The following is a 21,846-nucleotide window of genomic DNA, read 5'->3' on the forward strand; positions in this document are numbered from 1 at the left end:
TATACATACAGCAATGTTAATATTTGGTTACATGTCCCTTGGCAAGTTCCACTGCAATAAGGCACTTTTGGTAGCCATCCACAAGCTTCTGGCAAGCTTGTAGTTGAATTTTTGACCACTCCTCTCGACAAAATCAGTGCAGTTCAGCTAAATGTGTTGGTTTTCTGACATGGACTTGTTTCTTCAGCATTGTCCACGCGTTTAAGTCAGGACTTTGGGAAGGCCATTCTAAAACCTTAATTCTAGCCTGATTTAGCCATTCCTTTACCACTTTTGACGTGTGTTTGGGATCATTGTCCTGTTAGAACACCCAACTGTGCCCAAGACCCAACCTCCGGGCTGATGATTTTAGGTTGTCCTGAATAATTTGGAGGTAATCCTCCTTTTTCATTATCCCATTTAAAGCACCAGTTCCACTGGCAGCAAAACAGGCCCAGAGCATAATACTACCACCACCATGCTGGCCTCACCTTTTCTCCTCCAAACATATTGCTGGGTATTGTGGCCAAACAGCTAAATTTTTGTTTCATCCGACCACAGAACTTTCCTCCAGAAGGTCTTAACTTTGTCCATGTGAGGTCAGATGAAACAAAAATTAAGAGTTGTAGAAATGATCACATGGACAAAGATAAGACCTTCTGGAGGAAAGGTCTGTGGTCAGATTATCGGTTATTGGAAACTCAAGACATTCATGACATTGTGTTCTTTACAAGTGTATGTAAACTTTTGATCGCAGGACAAGCGGTAGAAAATGGATGGATGGATAGATTTATGTCAATATATGAACACAAGTATTGGGACAGTTACCAGGATTTGGAAGAAAATGTGAAGTTGGTCAAAACAGTGCTCCACTTCTGGAGAACATTTGTGAGGTCACTGATGCTAGACAAGGGCTACCCATACATCCATTTTCTATACTGTTTGTCCTCATTAGTGTCCCAGGTGAGCTGGAGCCAATCCCACACATCACAGGGCACATATAAACGAACACGCATTCACACTCACATGCACACCTATGGATCATTGTTAGAGTCTCCAATGAGTCTAACTAGGAGAACAAGCAAACTCCACAAAGAGATGGATAAGGTGATTTGAATTGTTCTTCCCTCTGAGTGTGAGGACCAACATGCTAACCACGAGGTCACCTTGCCAATATCATCCAACTGAGGCCACAAATGTGCATTCTCGTGCTACGGATTGCGTAGAACTAACTAAGTAAGCCATCTAAAGTACGACATCAAATCTGGTATGCAAAACTACACGTGATTGGTCGTTGAAACCCCCAATGGGCGTTCTTGTGTCAGGTTGTCTCCACCATATGGCATGACAACAGCTATAATACTTAAAAATGATAATAAATCCACCAACAGACCTGACTTTCCAAAACTAAAGTTTATTTGTTCCAAACTAAAACACTACAAAGGGTGAGATTTGTGTCACCCCAATGGGTTGGATTTGTACAACATGCTACCGTAGCATACAAAACACACAAACGCCGCTTCGTGTCATGAATGAAGAATCCTTTTGAGCAGAAACGCTATGGACGGTTTTACTTCCGGTTCAAGGCATTAAAACAGCAAGTACATTTTCAACCCACAACACCTGAAGTGAGCGAAGTCGTCCACAAACAATAACAAAACATTTCAGTGTTTCTGCTCGTGTTTAATGAAAACTGTTGAACACAAATCAATATGGCCGTTGGCGGAGAGAAATCCATATATTAGCTGTTTTATAAGTCCTAGGGTTCAAAGCGGTAATACAGATATCCTTGATCAAGTTCCTCGACTGCCTACGCAACACTATTTTTTACCATTATTTTTAATCAAATTTGACATACCATACATACAGTATACATACAGTCATTTGTTCACAAAGTTGTGACCCTCGCCCCATCCTTGTTTGTGAATGACTGAGCATTTCGTAGAAGCTGCTTTTATACCCAATCATGGCACCCACCTGTTCCCAATTAGCCTTTTCACCTGTGGGATGTTCCAAATAAGTATTTGATGAACATTCCTCAACATTTTGTCACTCTTTTTTGCCACTTGTGCCAGCTTTTTTTAAACATATTGCAGGCATCAAATTCCAAATGAGCTAATATTTGCACCAAAAAAACAAAAAAAAATTCCAGTTCGAACGTTAAGTATCTTGTCTTTGCAGTCTATTCGATTGAATATCAAGCATAATAATACTGCATAACAGTGTGGTACGCCAGCTGCACTGAAGCAGACAAACAGGCGATTCAGAGGGTCATAAAGTCTGCACAAAAAAATCATCGGCTGCCCCCTCCCCTCCCTGAAGGATTTACACAACTCCCGCTGCCTCAACAGAGCAAAGAACATCACCAAGGACAGCACACACCCTGGCTTCCACCTGTTCGACCTGCTACCATCGGGCAGGCGCTACAGGTGCATCAGAGCCAGAACAAATAGGCTCAGAGACAGCTTCTTTCCCAGAGCTGTCACCATCTTGAACTCTAACTTATAATAATAATTCACCCCTATACAATATCCTACCCTAATACCCTACTGTGCAATATTACCCTTCGAGTGCAATACGTCCGACACTGATTGTTATTTATTACTCCGGTACTCTTGTCTTGTTCTGTATATTGTACAGTATTTTGTATTTCTAGAGTGTTTTGTATATTGTACAGGGTTGCTTATTATTTTTATTGGATAGTAGTCTGTTTATTTCAATTGTTAGTTTTTTCTTTATTACCTATTGTATCATTTATTTTTACCCCACATTTGTTCCCACTACCGCACCTTAAATTGGAGTCCTTAATCTCGTTATATGCAAATATAATGACAATAAAGTCCATTCTATTCTATTCTATTCTAATATAGGTTGAAAAGGATTTACGAATCAATGTAATCTGTTTTTATTTACGAGATGCACAACTTGCCAACTTCACTGGTTTTGAGTTTTGTAGTAAGGAGACATAAATTGTTAGTCAAAATAAGTTTTTTTTTTGTTACCACCGTTTCATTGTCTCTGTGTAAGTTTGTGCAGTGGAACAGAAAAGATGTGTAGATTCGAGGCCAGGCTAAATCCAACCCCTGATTAACTAATTGCTTAATTAAGATGTGTGTTTCCACACTTGCGCATTTAGCACACGTAATGTCTTCGGAGGGACAGCGATTTTTTTTTGTGCAGAGACAAAAGAAAACATCATTTGGAGGAGAAGCGGCCAAGAAGCCCTCCAGTTGTTCTCTCAGACATTCTTCTTATGTTCTCCCTGCAGCCCTCGGGGCTCACGCTGATGTCACTCTCTCACAACGGGGCCAAGCAAGCATCAGTGTGTTAGCGTGTGTGTGTGCGTGCGCGTGTGTGTGTGTGCGCATAGTTGCGTCGGGGCCAAAAGCCTGTCCACGGGAGCATAGGGGAGCGAGAGGACATTTTAATGAGTGCTTTTCAATGGAAAGGGGAGGGAATGGAACTTTCCAATACTGCATTGAGTGCTTCACACTTGCACACACACACACATACACACACACGCACACACAGTGCAAGTCTGAGACCTGTCATTGTCCCAGCAGGTGTGACCAGGTGGGGCCCCTCTGTTCTGGGCTTTCATGTAGTCATCTGGAGCGCTCGCTGCACCGTCATTATCCAAAGTGTCCTGTGCACCATCATTACCTATCATTACCCAGCAGCCCAAAGCCCCTAACTAACTAACCAGCCAACCCCCCCACACCGACCCTTCATCTCCAACTCTTCAGTACAGTCACAAAAAATAAATAGCAAGAGAAAGGCCCCCGTAGGTCCTCTCGGGGCCCCCAAATGAGCCACTTGTCAGGGTGGCAGGCCTCTGTGAGCACTTTGCTCCGGCAGTAAAGCGTCTGCATCCTTGCAGGCATGATGTCAACGGCGGTGGGCTGCATGGGAACATTCACCTATGTCATTGCTGGGCTGCGTCCAAGAACCGCATGATAGAACGAAGACGTCCCTAATGTTTAGCCTCTTTTTCAAAGTGTACACGTTTTTTAAGCAAACTAAGCGAAGTCATCTCAATGACAAGACTTCCCCTCTAGAGCAGCTGCACCCACTTTGCCTTCCAACAATAGCAACATTTTTGAAGGAAATACAGTTTTTTAGCGCTAATAAATAACCGCGATAGTAAACCTCAGACAGGGTTATTTCTCTCTCAGTGCATCTTGCGTTGAATTATGCATTGGACTGAATTTATTTTCCCTTTTCAGGTATCTGGATGGGAACCAGTTCAGCGTGGTACCGAAGGAACTGTCCTCCTTCAAGTTTCTTCAGCTGGTGTAAGTCCGCGTCTTTGTCCTGCCTCGTAAAAGACGCACACTACAAAAAGTCAGTGTTCAAAAACAAGAAGAAAAAAAATACAAAAATGAGGGGTATTTTATTTGAACTAAATTATCTGCCAATAGAACAAGAAAATTGGGCTTGTCAAGACTTTCTTTCTTTCTTTAGTTTATTTCGAACATGAACACACTTACATCATAATACATCACACAATTTCATATCATTTCATTTTACATCATGCCCGAAAAGGAGTAGGAAGCAAAGCTTATTTAATCCTACCCCTTTCCCACTTCAAAGCGTTTACAAATATATAGAATCATTTACTGACCTTTTTATATAATAAAATAACATCTATGAATTAGTATACAATGCGATGAGGTGGCGACTTGTCCAGGGTGTACACCGCCTTCCGCCCGATTGTAGCTGAGATAGGCTCCAGCGCCCCCCGCGACCCCAAAAGGGAATAAGCGGTAGAAAATGGATGGATGGATAGTATACAACAGTTTTGTAATATGTAATTAATTAATTAATTCAGTCATTATTAACATACTGAGATGAAGAATATCCTATTTTCAATAAGGTTGAAAGTATTTCTCATAATTCTTCTTCTTTGTACTCTGTAAGCACTATTATTTTGAACAACCTCTTAAACTGGATCATATCAGTACAATTTTTAACTTCTTTACTTAATCCATTCCATAATTTAATTCCACATACTGATATGCTAAAAGTTCTAAGTGTTGTACGTGCATATAAATGTTTTAAATTATTTTTTTCCTCTAAGGTTATATTTATTATTTATTACTTTCCAGAACAAGTAAAATTAGCTAACCTCAATGAACCCAAAAATACCTTAAAATAAGTATATTCTCGCTAATAAAAAGTGCACTTTTCTTGGTAGAAAAAAAGAGACCTTTTTGCTCAATATGTTGAAAAATATTCTTAAATTAAGTAAATGCTAGTGCCATTATCTTTCCTTTTTTTTTTTTTTTTTTTTTTTTTGTCCTGTCCAGCTTCTCAGGCAAATCATATAGTTGATGTAGATGCCCATATCGGCTGTTCAGATTTACTTTACAAAAGAGAAGTGTAGGATGCTTCTCTTGTTGCCTCTATTTGTATTTGACTTTATTAAATGTATTTATAATATCATTTAGTGCAGCCGGGCCGGAGCAGTAGGGGATAGAAAGAGAAAAAAAAAGAAGACAGCGGGGGAAATTGTGGGGATTAGACAGAGAGACAAAAACAACAACAGCAAACAACAACAACAACAACAACAACAATAGAGCAACATCAGAAAATACGACATGTACAAATATGATGGTAAAAGTAATAGCAAATAAACAGTTAGCGAAAATAAAAAATAATACAGAAATGACAATGATCATTATTACACTACAAATGGAGCAATTCAAATACCAATAGAAATAGCGCTATTGATAATGAACAATACCAATACTTTACCTTTATTATCAACAATACAGTTGTACGTAATGATAACTTGAGATACGAAAGAATGCAGAAAAATGGAGGGGGGAGAAAGAGAAGCAACCTACATTAGCCTTGTAGATTGTTATAGTAACAATAGGTTAAGCTTTGTCCGTGTGCCCTGTGTTATACCCAGTTTACCCTAGGGCAACAACGTTAATATATGTTTGATGAAACGTGATTATGTGCATGAGTGTAAGTATGCATATGTACTTGTATATGTACAGAATGTGTATACAGTATGTGTTTGTACAGTGAATGTATATGTACAGAATGAACCCAAAAATACCTTAAAATAAGTATATTCTCAATAATAACAAGTGCACTTTTCTTGGTAGAAAAAAAGAGACCTTTTTGCTCAATATGTTGAAAAATATTCTTAAATTAAGTAAATGCTAGTGCTATTATCTTGACATAATGATATGCGCTCGGCATTACATTTCTTGAAACCAGCAAACTTATACTAAAAACTAGGGATGTCTGATAATGGCTTTTTGCCGATATCCGATATTCCGATATTGTCCAACTCTTTAATTACCGATACCGATATCAACCGATATATACAGTCGTGGAATTAACACATTATTATGCCTAATTTGGACAACCAGGTATGGTGAAGATAAGGTACTTCTTTTTTTTTATTAATAAAATAAAATAAGATAAATAAATTAAAAACATTTTCTTGAATAAAAAAGAAAGTAAAACAATATAAAAAGTTACATAGAAACTAGTAATTAATGAAAATGAGTAAAATTAACTGTTAAAGGTTAGTACTATTAGTGGACCAGCAGCACGCACAATCATGTGTGCTTACGGACTGTATCCCTTGCAGACTGTATTGATATATATTGATATATAATGTAGGAACCACAATATTAATATTGGGTTGGTGCACTAATTGTAAGTGTATCTTGTGTTTTTATGTTGATTTAATAAAAAATAAAAAAATAAAATAAAAACGATACCGATAATTAAAAAAAACGATACCGATAATTTCCGATATTACATTTCAACACATTTATCGGACATCTCTACTAAAAACTAATTTATTTTTCTTAATAGAAAGGCAACAAGGCAAACCGCTTGTTACTCTCGGGGTCCACTAGCCGCTCAGGCAAATCATATTAGTGCGCATATATACAGCCCGGCCCCCGGCCAAAATTTGTTTAATTGTAATTTTGAGGAATTTATCTGAATGCGCATGAACTATTTCTGTTCAAAATTGTTTGAAATGTAAAATGTTTAAATATTAACTGTCAGTTTTCTGTACTGTGCCAACTGTACTACTATATAAGTACGGTATGTATCTTCTATTGTTTCATTGAAAATAAAACAGCAAAGTCCATTTGGCTGTCATCTGTTTTAATTATGAGACACAGTTGTGTCAAAATCATGATTTATTTTTTTTCATGCTTGAAATAAGAAATTATTACTTTAAAAAAGTAGTTTTGTACTTGTGAGTGTTGATGACACAGCTTTGCAACAGTTGATATTCTAGTTTCAAGCATGTTTTACTCAATATGGGTCATCAAATCTCAGCAACAAGCTGTAATATCTTACTGAGATCATTTAGGACCAAAACCCTTAAAACAAGTAAAACACTCTAACATAAAATCTGCTTAGTGAGAAGAATTATCTTATCAGACAGAAAATAAGCAAATATCACCCTTATTTGAGATATTTAATCTTACTTAGATTTCAGTTTTTGCAGTGCACAAGCAGCCAGCTCACACCTGCTTTTCTTCCAGGGATCTAAGCAACAACAAGATCAACTCTCTGACCAACTCTTCTTTTGCCAACATGAGCCAGCTCACCACCTTGTGAGTGCAGTCTTTGACTGCAGTGAAGGAACATGCATGCTGACGTTCCACGCATGATTGATTCTTGCCTTGCAGAATCCTGAGCTACAACTCTTTGCGCTGCATTCCCAAGATGGCCTTCAGCGGACTGCACTCCCTCCGCCTGCTGTGAGTTTGTCATTGTCTCTTTGAAAACGGAACAAAAATGGTTATTCTTTATTATTGAAATGGGAAAAACGTTGACGCGCACCACCGAAGAACCTGTTTGACTCGTGCTAATCCAAATATGGACATAAAAAAACCATAACAAATCATGGAATTATTATTATTATTACTAAAGATGTCCGATAATGGCTTTTTTGCCGATATCCGATATTCCGATATTGTCCAACTCTTAATTACCGACTCCGATATCAACCGATACCGATATATACAGTCGTGGAATTAACACATTATTATGCCTAATTGTGTTGTGATGCCCCGCTGGATGCATTAAACAATGTAACAAGGTTTTCCAAAATAAATCAACTCAAGTTATGGAAAAAAATGCCAACATGGCACTGCCATATTTATTATTGAAGTCACAAAGTGCATTATTTTGTTTAACATGCCTCAAAACAGCAGCTTGGAATCTGGGACATGCTCTCCCTAAGAGAGCATGAGGAGGTTGGGGTGGGCGGGGTTGAGGTTGGGGGGTAGGGGTAGCGGGGGGTGTATATTGTAGCGTCCCGGAAGAGTTAGTGCTGCAAGGGGTTCTGGGTATTTGTTCTCTTGTGTTTATGTTGTGTTACTGTGCGGATGTTCTCCCGAAATGTGTTTGTCTTTCTTGTTTGGTGTGGGTTCACAGTGTGGCGCATATTTGTAACAGTGTTAAAGTTGTTTATACGGCCACCCTCTGTGTGACTTGTATGGCTATTGCATTGCATTCACTTGTGTGTGTGAAAATCCGTAGATATTATGTGATTGGGCCGGCACGCAAAGGCAGTGCCTTTAAGGTTTATTGGCGCTCTGTACTTCTCCCTACAGCGGCGTTTTAAAAAGTCATACATTTTACTTTTTGAAACCGATACCGATAATTTTGAAACCGATACCGATAATTTCCGATATCACATTTTAAAGCATTTATCGGACTGCCGCTATTATCGGACATCTCTAATTATTACCATTATTATTATTATTATTATTATCGTTATTATTACACTAAATTGTACACCATAAATCAATAATAATGAAATGAAAATGTTATTTAGAGCAGTGTTTTTCAACCACTGTGCCGCGGCACACTAGTGTACCATGAGTTATTGTCTGGTGTGCCGTGGTAGATTTTGTAATTTCACCTAATTGGGTTAAAAATATTTTTTGAACACCAGTAATTATAATCCGCAAATGTGCCGTTGTTGAGTGTCTGTGTTGACTAGAGATCGGCACAGTAACCGTGTAATACTCTTACATATCAGTAGGTGGCAGCAGGTAGCTAATTGCTTTGTGGATGTCGGGAACATGGTTTGTTGCAATCATAATATGCAGATGACAGCGGGAGGTAAAAAGGTATCTAACGCTTAAACCAAAAATAAACAAAAGGTGAGTGCCGCTAAGAAAAAGCATTGAAGCTTTGGAATGGCTATGCAAAACCAGGCTAAAACTGAACTGGCTGCAAAGTAAACAAAAACAGACTGCTGGACGACAGCAAAGACTTACAGCGTGTGGAGCAGCAGACAGCGTCCACAAAGTACATCCGTACATGGCATGACAATCAACAACAAAATAGGAGCACAAGATGAGAACTAAAACACTACACACAGGAAAACACCAAAAAACTCCAAATAAGTCACGGCGTGATGTGACAGGTTGTGACAGTACACCTATTTTGAGACAAGAGCTATATTGATGCACGGTTGGTTATGGTTTGAATTCATATCCAACAATTGCGAGAATGACTTTTTACTGTCAATATCAGCTGCTGAGTTAAATATATAATAATATAATAATACTGTATACGTTATATACTGTATATATAATATGTAAATATTATATATACCGTATTTTTCGGAGTATAACCCGCACCAGAGTATAAGTCGCACCTGCCGAAAATGCATAATAAAAAAGGAAAAAAACATATTTAAGTCGCACTGGAGCCCGGCCAAACTATGAAAAAAACTGCGACTTATAGTGTGAAAAATACGGTATGTTATATTTTATATTGCTACTATGGAGATAGGCTCCAGCACCCCCCTCAACCCCGAAAGGGACAAGCGGTAGGAAATGGATGGATGGATGGTATATTTTTAGTCTACTTTCTACCTGCATTATCCTTTCCATCCTTTGTAACTGAGCTACTGAGTGTAACAATTTCCCTTGTGGATCAATAAAGTTTGTCTAAGTCTAAGTCTAAAGTATTCTCATAATGTTCAAAAATGTATCTAGAAGAACGTAAACAGGTTTCTTTATGCTCTAGCTATGAAAATATTTGATTTACTGTTAACGATTCCTATTTATGGGCAGCACGGTGGAACAGGGATTAGTCTACGTGTGCCTCACAATACGAAGGTCCTGGGTTCGATCCTGGGCTGGGGATCTTTCTGTGTGGAGTTTGCATGTTCTCCCCGTGACTGCGAAGGTTCCCTCCGGGTACTCCGGCTTCCTCCCACCTCCAAAATAGGTGATTGGCAACACTAAAATATGGAGATAGGCTCCAGCACCCCCTGCTTAATTCTTGCTGAAATAAGCAGGGGCGTCCATGGTAACGTTGCTTGGATGGCAACATATGTTGCTCCAAAACCTGTATGTACCTTTCAGCATTAATGGTGCCTTCACAGATGTGTAAGTTACCCATGCCTTGGGCACTAACAACCCCCCGTACCATCACAGATGCTGACTTTTCAACTTTGCGCTTAGAACAATCCGGATGGTTCTTTTCCTCTTTGGTCCGGAGGACACGATGTCCACAGTTTCCAAAAACAACTTGAAATGTGGACTCGTCGGACCACGGAACACTTTTCCACTTTGCATCGGTCCATCTTAGATGAGCTCAGGCCCAGCGTTTCTGGGTGTTGTTGATAAATGGCTTTCGCTTTGCATAGTGGAGTTTTAACTTGCACTTACAGATGTAGCGACCAACTGTAGTTACTGACAGTGGTTTTCGCATACTAGAGTTTTAACTTGCACTTACAGATGTAGCGACCAACTGTAGTTACTGACAGTGGTTTTCTGAAGTCATCCTGAGCCCATGTGGTGATATCTTTTACACACTGATGTCACTTTTTGAGGGAAAATGGATGGATGGATGGATTCTTAGAGTGTCTGCCCTGAGATCGGTAGGTCGTGAGTTCAAACCAAACCATCATACCAAAGACTATAAAAATGGGACCGATTACCTCCCTGCTTGGCACTCAGCATCAAAGGATGGAAGTAGGGGTTAAATCACCAAAATGATTCCCGAGCATGGCCACCTCCGCTGCTCACTGCTCCCCTCACCTCCCAGGGGGTGAAACATGGGGATGGGTCAAATGCAGAGAGTAATTTCCCCACAGTTGTACTTTAACTTTAACCAATCAACATCGTTAAACGAGAGATTACTGTAGTAGTTTTGTTTCATTGTCTTTATCAAAGAGAAGCGATTTGAAGAGAAAAAAAAAGTCCTAAATAGAACAAAAAAAGTTATTTTGAGAGACGAGTTGTGCAATGACAACAGAGAGGAGGCCGACAGATGCTGAGAATGTTTGATGGACTGCAGAGGAGTGAGCGCCCTAAACAGTTCTGACAGCTTCTGAACGTGCACACAAACAACCATTGGCCCATTTTCTCAGGGTAAGTGGCAGCGGCGCGACCCCAAAAGCCCACACCTCACTCTCTGCCCCGACGGGCCACCCTGAGCACATTCACCCTGACACTGATTACGGGAGAATGTTCACCCCTCGCCCGACCGTTCTGACTCGGACTGTGCCGGGCCGGCTTTGATTGTGCACTCTCAGTGACCGTGGCCTCCGCCAGTCTGCTCAGTAACTGAGATGTTGGATATAAACGTGTGCGACACATCCATGATGAGGTTTGGGAGCTGCGGCCAAACACACATCAGCCACAGGCCCCGCGCTCTGACTCCAGTCTACGGCTTCGCTCGCAGCAGCCAGACGTGGCGGAGACTCAGACGTGTGTGTGTGTGTGTGTGTGTGTGTGTGTGTGTGTGTGTGTGTGTGTGTGTGTGTGTGTGTGTGTGTGTGTGTGTGTGTGTGTGTGTGATCTGGCAATGCTTACTTAATGGGGACATCGCTCTGTTTACACAGTCACCTTTAGGCATACTAGCCAACCTTGAGACCTCCGATTTCGGGAGGTGGGGTGTGGGGGAAGGGGAGGGGACGTGGTTGGGGGCGTGGTTAAGAGGGGAGGAGTATATTTACAGCTAGGATCATACTTGCCGACCCTCCCGGATTTTCCGGGAGACTCCCGAAATTCAGCGCCTCTCCCGAAAACCTCCCGGGACAAATTTTCTCCCGAAAATCTCCCGAAATTCAGGCGGAGCTGGAAGCCACGCCCCCTCCAGCTCCATGCGGACCTGAGTGACGTCAGGTGCGCAACACCGCGTAAATCGTTGGCCAACCAAAAAGTAACCCCAGTACGCTATAGCCAACATTCACCAGGAGATGGCAACAGACAAACATAGATCACTATTACATTCCTCCTCTTTTAGAAATGTATAGAAGTTACTCCAAATAAATAAACAACCCAACCAAAAAATGCAGCAGCTCAATTAAAAAACTGTACTTAAGCCACATTCTTTTCTTTTTTTTTTTAGAACTGAACTCTTAACCCTCATTTGTAAAAAAAATAACATGCTTATTATACAAACAGTATTTGTACACCTTTAACACAGATTTTTATACTGTCTTCAGAGATTCCGTTTTTTTGGTGGTAACCTTTCTGGGTACCTGCGAAAGGGTGTTCAGCATGGGTGGAAAAATAGTGACAGAGAATAGAACAAGGATGGACAATTCAACCCTTAACTCAACAATGAGTAGATGAGTGTTATGTGTGTGTATATGTGTAAATAAATGAACACTGAAATTCAAGTATTTATTTTATATATATATATATATATATATATATATATATATAATAAAATAAATATATATATAGCTAGAATTCACTGAAAGTCAAGTATTTCTTATATATATATATATATATATATATATATATATATATATATATATATATATATATATATATATATATATATATATATGTGAAATACTTGACTTATATATATATATATATATATATATATATATATATATATATATATATATATATATGTGAAATACTTGACTTATATATATATATATATATATATGAAATACTTGACTTGGTGAATTCTAGCTGTAAATATACTCCTCCCCTCTTATATATATATATATATATATATATATATATATATATATATATATATATATATATATATATATATATATATATATATATATATATATAAATGAAATACTTGAATTTCAGTGTTCATTTATTTACACATATACACACACATAACACTCATCTACTCATTGTTGAGTTAAGGGTTGAATTGTCCATCCTTGTTCTATTTGTCACTATTTTTCTAACCATGCTGAACGCCCTCTCTGATGATGCATTGCTGTGTGGCACGCAAAAAGTGCTTTCATCAAATGCACTAGATGGCAGTATTGTCCTGTTTAAGAGTGTCACAACAACACAGACGAACTGCTTTACGATAGACCAAAACGTGACTGCTGTTGTTGTGTGTTGTTACCGCACTGGGAGGACATTAATGAAACTGCCTAACAATAAACCCACATAAGGAACCAAGAACTCGCCCTTGATCATTCTACAGTTATAACGTCATTGGGCAGGTACGCTGTTTATATTGTGTGCCTGAATATCGGGAGATTTTCGGGAGAAAATTTGTCCCGGGAGGTTTTCGGGAGAGGCGCTGAATTTCGGGAGTCTCCCGGAAAATCCGGGAGGGTTGGCAAGTATGCCTTTAGGGGACCTCTGACGGTATGGGGACAAAAAAAACAACAGGTCCCCTAAAGGGAAACCTTTTTAAACGATAGTCAGATCCATTCTGAAGATGCCTAAGTGATTTTTTATCATTTTAGAATATTTTTTTATGTTCTTTATGTTCAATGTTGTTAAAAATGAAAAGTAAAAATAAAAGTTTAAATTAGGGATGTCCGATAATGGCTTTTTGCCGATATTCCGATATTGTCCAACTCTTTAATTACCGATACCGATATCAACCGATATCGATATCAACCGATACCGATATATACAGTCGTGGAATTAACACATTGTTATGCCTAATTTGGACAACCAGGTATGGTGAAGATAAGGTCCTTTTAAAAAAATAATAATAAAATAAATTAAAACCATTTTCTTGAATAAAAAAGAAAGTAAAACAATATAAAAACAGTTACATAAAAACTAGTAATTAATGAAAATGAGTAAAATTAACTGTTAAAGGTTAGTACTATTAGTGGACCACACAATCATGTGTGCTTACGGACTGTATCCCTTGCAGACTGTATTGATATATATTGATATATAATGTAGGAACCAGAATATTAATAACAGAAAGAAACAATCCTTTTGTGTGAATGAGTGTGAATGAGTGTAGTAAATGGGGGAGGGTTTTTTGGGGGGTTGGTGCACTAATTGTAAGTGTATCTTGTGTTTTTTATGTTGATTTAATAAAAAATAAATAATAATACAATTTAAAAAATCGATACTGATAATAAAAAAAAACGATACCGATAATTTCCGACATTACATTTTAAAGCATTTATCGGCCGATTACATCTCTACTAAATAGCAGTTTTCAGTAATGTCACAGAAGATGCAGGATTTTCTTTAACATTAAAGTGGTGAAACTTCCTATAAGAGGACAGCTGTAGTGCTGTATTCTGAGGATCACGTCATATTTAATTTGAACTTTTTTTTTTTTTAATGGTCCTCAGTAGTCACGTACAAATTTGTGTGAACTATGCAAAATGATTTAAATTTGGTCCCCATGAACCATATTAACTCTTTTTTTCCCCAGGGTCCCCAGTAAGAATGATCAGCACATTACTTCATCAATCCAGAGATTTAAAGACGTGTATGAGCTAACTGGGCAGTGGACATTTTACTAAAAAAATATGTTATGCCTCCACAACCTGTAGAAAGGGTGGTCCCCACAAGTGACGATCAAAAACTTGGTCCCCATTTCAAATGATAACCTGTGTGTGTGTGTGTGTGTGTGTGTGTGTGTGTGTGTGTGTGTGTGTGTGTGTGTGTGTGTGTGTGTGTGTGTGTGCGCATCCTATGCGTAGACTCATCAGCCTCCCATGCGTGCTCATAGCAGGCACACTTTTTTCTTCTTTTTTTTTTACTAGTGACAACAAAGCTTCAACAAAGCATTTTTTTACAGGGGGATGTGACTAAAGCCCCACCCCCCCATCATTACTGCACACAAAGCCTGAGAGGCCTTTTAGCGCGCAACGAGAGCCAAGCATGGCGATCATTAGCTTGATGTCGCCTCGCTCGCCTTGGCTTTGATCCCCTAATGAAGCGCCGTCCGTTACTCCTGCTCTTGCTCACTCACGCCGGCCTCACTTCTATAATGTTGCCTGTGTGACGCCATGTGAACAAACCCCCCCCCCCCCCACACACACACACACACACATCACCCCCCAAATGCAAGCCACACACATACAGCCTTACAGCTATAGTAGCACATAACATGCCGAAAAAACACATGTTTTTTTAATTTGGTGCTTTAGGGGTGAAAACATTTTTATAATTGTTTTATTCTGTAGTAGGTATATGTCGATTGATCAGTTTCGGCCGATCTTCGTTAAAAAAGTATGTGATCGCCCTTGCGAAATATTTTTGATGCTATTCACAAACTGGCCAATACTGTATTTGATTTGAGTCCCCCGGCTGACAAGCAGCTAGCAACTATTTGTGTATTTCCATCCACAGTGTGGAGCCCCTCCATTGTGGCAAAGGCACTGCGTTTCTTAGTATCTTAAATGGGACCTTTTATGCAAAACCACCTTCTTTTTTTTTTAACCTATTGGATCCTGTTTTTGTATTTGGGATCCCATAACTCCTGAAAATGTAAAGTCAGTCCATGAAGGCATGATGTAGATATTTATAAAACAAACCTCCCTTCCTTCATACTTCCTCCAAACGAGATGTTTATAAGTAAAATACATTTTAAAAAAAAAAGAAAAATGCTTGTCTTACATGGGGATTGTGAATGATAGGCACAATTCCAAAAAAGTGTAGATCCCCTTTAAAATCCCACCCGACCAATCGGACGCCTTCAACTAGAGATGTCTGATAATATCGGGCTGCCGATTTTATCGGCCGACAAATGCTTTATAATGTAATATCGTAAATTATCGGTTTCAAAAAGTAAAATGTATGACTTTTTAAAACGCCGCTGTGTACACGGACGTAGGGAGAAGTACAGAGCGCCAATAAACCTTAAAGGCACTGCCTTTGCGTGCCGGCCCAGTCACATAATATCTACGGCTTTTCACACACACAAGTGAATGCAATTCATATTTGGTCAACAGCCATACAGGTCCCACTGAAGGTGGCCGTATAAACAACTTTAAAGGGGAACATTATCACAATTTCAGAATGGTTAAAACCATTAAAAGTCAGTTCCCAGTGGCTTATTTTATTTTTTCAAAATTTTACCCATCACGCAATATCCCTAAAAAAAGCTTCAAAGTGCCTGATTTTAACTATCGTTATATAAACTCGTCCATTTTCCTGTGACGTCACATAGTGATGCCAATACAAACAAACATGGCGGATAGAACAGCAAGGTATAGCGACATTAGCTCGGATTCAGACTCGGATTTCAGCGGCTTAAGCGAAATTGAAGAAGAAACTGAAGCTATTGAGCCATATCGGTTTGAACCGTATGCAAGCGAAACCGATGAAAACGACACGACAGCCAGCGACACGGGAGAAAGCGAGGACGAATTCGGCGATCGCCTTTTAACCAACGATTGGTATGTGTTTGTTTTTAAGTGTTGTAATGTTTTTAAGCTAAATTATTGGTAAACACAGTTTATGTATAATAATTTACGTAAAACCGCGAGTAATGAATAAAGTTTTCATCAATTAATATATTCTGTAGACATACCGTCATCTGCTCTCTTTTCCTGAAAGCTGATCTGTCCAGTTTTGGAGTTGATGTCAGCAGGCCAGGGAAGCTAGGGTCGATATTCTTCTCTTGATCATCTTCGGTGGCATAAGGGACGGTGTGAGCCAAGACATCCAGGGGGTTTAGCTCGCTCGTCTGCGGGAACAAACTGCCGCCATTGCTTGCCGTGCTACCGAGGTACTTTGTCCCTGAATAGCTCACACACTCCGGCAGATTCAATGGGGGTCTGGCGGCAGATTTCTTTGACTTTATCGTTGGAAATGCATCTGCTTTGAGTGTCGCAGGATATACACACATTCTTGCCATCTCTGTCGTAGCATAGCTTTCGTCGGTAAAGTGAGCGGAACAAACGACTGACCATTTTCGTCGGCTTTCCCCACACCCTCGTATTTCGAACAAATTTCGTCCAATTTCTTGCCACTTTCGCATCTTTGGGCCACTGGTGCAACTTGAATCCGTCCCTGTTCGTGTTGTTACACCCTCCGACAACACACCGACGAGGCATGATGTCTCCAAGGTACGGAAAACAGTCGAAAAAACGGAAAATAACAGAGCTGATTTGACTCGGTGTTGGAGAAAATGGCGGATTGCTTCCCGATGGGACGTCACGTTGTGACGTCATCGTTCCAAGAGCAAATATTAGAAAGGCGTTTAATTCGCCAAAATTCACCCATTTAGAGTTCGGAAATCGGTTAAAAAAATATATGGTCTTTTTTCTGCAACATCAAGGTATATATTGACGCTTACATAGGTCTGGTGATAATGTTCCCCTTTAACACTGTTACAAATATGCGCCACACTGTGAACCCACACCAAACAAGAATGACAAACACATTTCGGGAGAACATCCGCACCGTAACACAACATAAACACAACAGAACAAATACCCAGAACCCCTTGCAGTACTAACTCTTCCGGGACGCTACAATATACACCCCCTTACCCTGACTTCAATAATGAATATGGCAGTGCCATGTTGGCATTTTTTTCCATAACTTGAGTTGATTTATTTTGGAAAACCTCGTTACATTGTTTAATGCATCCAGCGGGGCATCACAACAAAATTAGGCATAATAATGTGCTAATTCCACGACTGTATATATCGGTATCGGTTGATATCGGAATCGGTAATAAAGAGTTGGACAATATCGGAATATCGGCATTATCGGACATCTCTACCTTCAACCGAGCGTCGCTTTTCTTGCTTGCCTCGGTCGGGGCCACAAAACCAAAGCGATAATGAGCTCCGCTTTTAATAGTTTGGACTTTTGCAGGTTGCGGGTTCAAAGTTGGAAAGTTCCGAGGCGCACCAGACGCCTTAATGGAGCTGCACCTTTTGCCTTTACACGGCAGTAAAGACCAGAAGAATCATTAACGCTTCAAACACAACACAGGCTCTGTGTTTAGGCTATGAAGTTTGGCCTTTTTAGCTGCCTATTAATACACCGCTTAATTGGCCCGCTGGGTGTTAGGTGTGGGGGATTAAAGAGGGGGGGGGGGGGGGAGCCGAGACAGCGCCAGGGCGTGGCATATCAGGATCGGGGCCGAAAGAGAAGGTGATGTCCGAACACGTTAAAAGTGGGTCAGGAACGAATGCAATAGTGAATTTTCCATCATTTAGCATGATGTCATTCTTCACAGTCATGCCAGTCTGTGCACGCTGGCCTTAAAGATGCTGTGATGTCACCGTGCCATGCAGGGACGATATCATCATTATGAGAGGGGATCAGGTTTCTTCCCGGAGACTCCCTGGCTCCTCTTCTCCCATGAGCACTCTGCCAGGCCGGGCTGGCACACTGCTGCCTGGCCCCGTGCCCTCCGCTCGCACAGCCGCCGCACGCTAATAAGCATTCGCCGGCGCATTCAGGCCAATTAACTTGTTTTCCTGCAGACACGCTCATTGTGTTCACTTGCACTCGCTCTGCCCCCGACCGGTGGAAGGGAAGTCTGTTGGCATATCGATTCTCAACGCGTCTCTTTTTGGAAGTGGAACCAACTCGAAAAGCCCTCCGGAATACTGCTCAACTTCCCATAGGAAATAGTATCAACAGGAACCATCTGTTACAGTGTCAAAAATGCACTGGCAATGTTTCAGTAACATTCTTAACCGCCATACAAGTGTAAAAAGAAGTTAAACATTGCTAATAATAACATGTAAAAATTATAAAATACTTTATATTTATCAATTTTTTTTTGGTCTGAACTGTTATACAAGTGTAAAAAGAAGTTAAACATTGCTAATAATGACATGTAAACATTATGAAGCACTCGATGTTTATACATTTTTTAGGTCTGAACTATCATAGGAGTGTAAAAAAAAAAAGTTAAACATTGCTAGTAATAACAGGTTAAAATGATGAAACATTCAATCACTTTTATTATTTTAGGTCTGAACTGTCATACAAGTGTAAAAAAAAATTCAACACTACTAAAAATAAGATGTAAAAATGATGAAACATTCAATATTACCGTATTCATTTTTTTTAGGTCTGAACTGTCATACAAGTGTAAAAAAAAGTTAAACACTAGTAATAATAAGATGTAAAAATGATGAAACATTCAATATTACTGTATTAATTTTTTTTAGGTTTGAACTGTCATACAAGTGTAAAAAAAAAGTTAAACACTACTTATAATATGTAAAAATTATGAAACGTTCAATATTATAATTTTTTTTTTTTAGGTCTGAACTGTCATACGAGTGTAAAAAAAAAAGTTAAACACCACTAATAATAAAGATGTAAAGATGACGAAACATTCAATATTATTAATTTCTTTTTAGGTCTGAACTGTCATACAAGTGTAAAAAAAAAAGTTAAACATTGCTAGTAATAACAGGTTAAAATGATGAAACATTCATCCATCTATCCATTTTCTACCGCTTATTCCCTTTGGGGTCGCGGGGGGCACTGGCGCCTATCTCAGCTACAATCGGGCGGAAGGCGGGGTACACCCTGGACAAGTCGCCACCTCATCGCAGGGCTAAATGAAACATTCAATATTATTTATTATTTTAGGTCTGAACTATCATACAAGTGTAAAAAAAAAGTTAAACACTACTAATAATAAGATGTACAAATGATAAAACACTCAATATTTATGTTTTCTTTAGGTCTGAACTGTCATAAAAGTGAAAAAAAGTTAAGCAAAACTAATATGTAAAAATGATAAAACACTCAAAAAAAAAATAAAAAAAAGAAAATATATATATATATATATATATATATATATATATATATATATATATATATATATATATATATATATATATATATATATTTATATATATATTTGAGTTTTTTTAGTTTTCTTTAGGTCCGAACTGTCATAAAAGTGAAAAAAAGGTAAGCCAAACTAATAATATGTAAAACTGATAAAACACTCAAAAAAAAAAAAAAATATATATATATATATATATATATATATATATATATATATATATATATATATATATATATATATATATATATATATATATATATATTTGAGTTTAAAAAAAAAAAATTGTAGGTCTGAACTGTCAAAAGTGTAAAAAAAAATTAGAAATACTAATATGTAAAAATGATAAAACACTCTGTGTGTGTGTGTAATATACATATATATTTAAGCAATACTAATAATAAGGTGTAAAAAATGATAAAACACTCAATATTTATAATTTCTTTAGGTCTGAATTGTCATACAAGTGTAAAAATAAGTTAAAAGATGCTAATATTAACTACTAAAAATGATAAAACACACCCTTGAGTGACGTGCAAACGTGCTAACACACGCAAAGTTGATCTACCAAACTTGAGGATTGCGTGTCTTAAGTGAGAGAAATGAGAAATGCGTCTTTATTCAGTACATCTAGAAGGACGCGCAAACTGTCAGTTGTGCAGAAATAGCTGCGAGAAAGGAGGATATCGCTCTTCAGCTCCGTCTAACGTGTGTGTGTCAACAAATATGGAGTGTCAAAAATAACTGTAATAATACTGTGCTAATATCCTGCTGGATTATTATGAGCAGTCATCCATCAGGCAGACATTTTTCATGTCAGCTTGTCACCTTTTCTATTTAAAGACGTAAGCACATCAAGTGAAAAAGTATATTCTCCCTGACAGCGCTGATACCCAAATATGCAAGCACACAAATATACTTTTCATCCTTCCACATGTTCTCTAACAGCCTGCGTTGTGTCATATACTGTATGTACAGTACTGTGTACAGTATACAGTATTTGTCTGACACATTGAAACTTGATAGTCACTTCATTATCCAGACTTAAAGAGGTGACCTTTAAAGCTACTGTCCATCACATGGAGAATATATGCATTACATTCTATATCTTCATCTTTAATACATTTTTTCTCAAATTTTTCTTTCAAAATCCAGACTTTATTCTCTCAATATTACATAAATAATTTCAGAAAATGTGGGCTTTATTTTTTTAATTTATGAATTCTAATAATATGATAAAATTAGATATTTGTTTGTAAAATGATGTCCATCCATCCATCCATTTTCTACCGCTTATTCCCTTTTGGTGTCTTCATTTTCTAAATATTAGAAATGTATTGTTATATTCACTCAATTATTTTTGGAAGATTCTAACTTTATTCTCGTGAATTTAAAAAAAATCTCAGAAAATTAAAAAAATTTAAAATAAAAAACATTTTGGACTTTTCTCATAGTATAATAAACAAGTCCTAATAATATTGTATTGTCAATCTTTTTATTTAATTATAAAATGTTCTCTTTTTTATGATTTTACATAATCATTATAATCATTTGTTTATTATGGTAAAATTCTGACTTTGTTCTCATATTGCGTCTTTTAAAACATCTCAACTCACACTTTAATTCTGGTCAAATTTAAACCATTTTCCTATAATTTAATGACTTATTGCCTTGTAAAATGTTTAGGATTTTACAAAACATTTTAAAATAAAAATTTACAGATCTTGATTTTGTTCTCATAATATTTAAAAAAAAATTATCTGAATATTCCGACTTTATTTTCAACTTGACTTTGATATTTTAACCATCATAATCACAAATATAGTCTGGCAAAATATGATGAATGTGTTTATTTACTTATCATATAAATCAAATAAA

The 21,846-nt window shown here is 38.1% G+C and overlaps 1 protein-coding gene across 3 annotated transcripts in view; it reads left to right on the forward strand.

Moving 5' to 3' along the window:
- slit1a (slit homolog 1a (Drosophila)) overlaps positions 1 to 21,846 on the forward strand; it is a 298,698-nt gene that overhangs the window by 253,204 nt on the left and 23,648 nt on the right. For all 3 annotated transcript variants that reach the window (XM_061947175.1, XM_061947254.1, XM_061947335.2), the window contains 3 exons: positions 4,206 to 4,274; positions 7,509 to 7,580; positions 7,656 to 7,727. In XM_061947175.1, coding sequence (XP_061803159.1) covers positions 4,206 to 4,274; positions 7,509 to 7,580; positions 7,656 to 7,727 — 213 coding nt within the window. The remainder of the gene's footprint in view (positions 1 to 4,205; positions 4,275 to 7,508; positions 7,581 to 7,655; positions 7,728 to 21,846) is intronic.

Source organism: Nerophis lumbriciformis, linkage group LG02, assembly GCF_033978685.3.
Source record: "Nerophis lumbriciformis linkage group LG02, RoL_Nlum_v2.1, whole genome shotgun sequence".
Lineage (NCBI taxonomy): Eukaryota > Metazoa > Chordata > Actinopteri > Syngnathiformes > Syngnathidae > Nerophis > Nerophis lumbriciformis.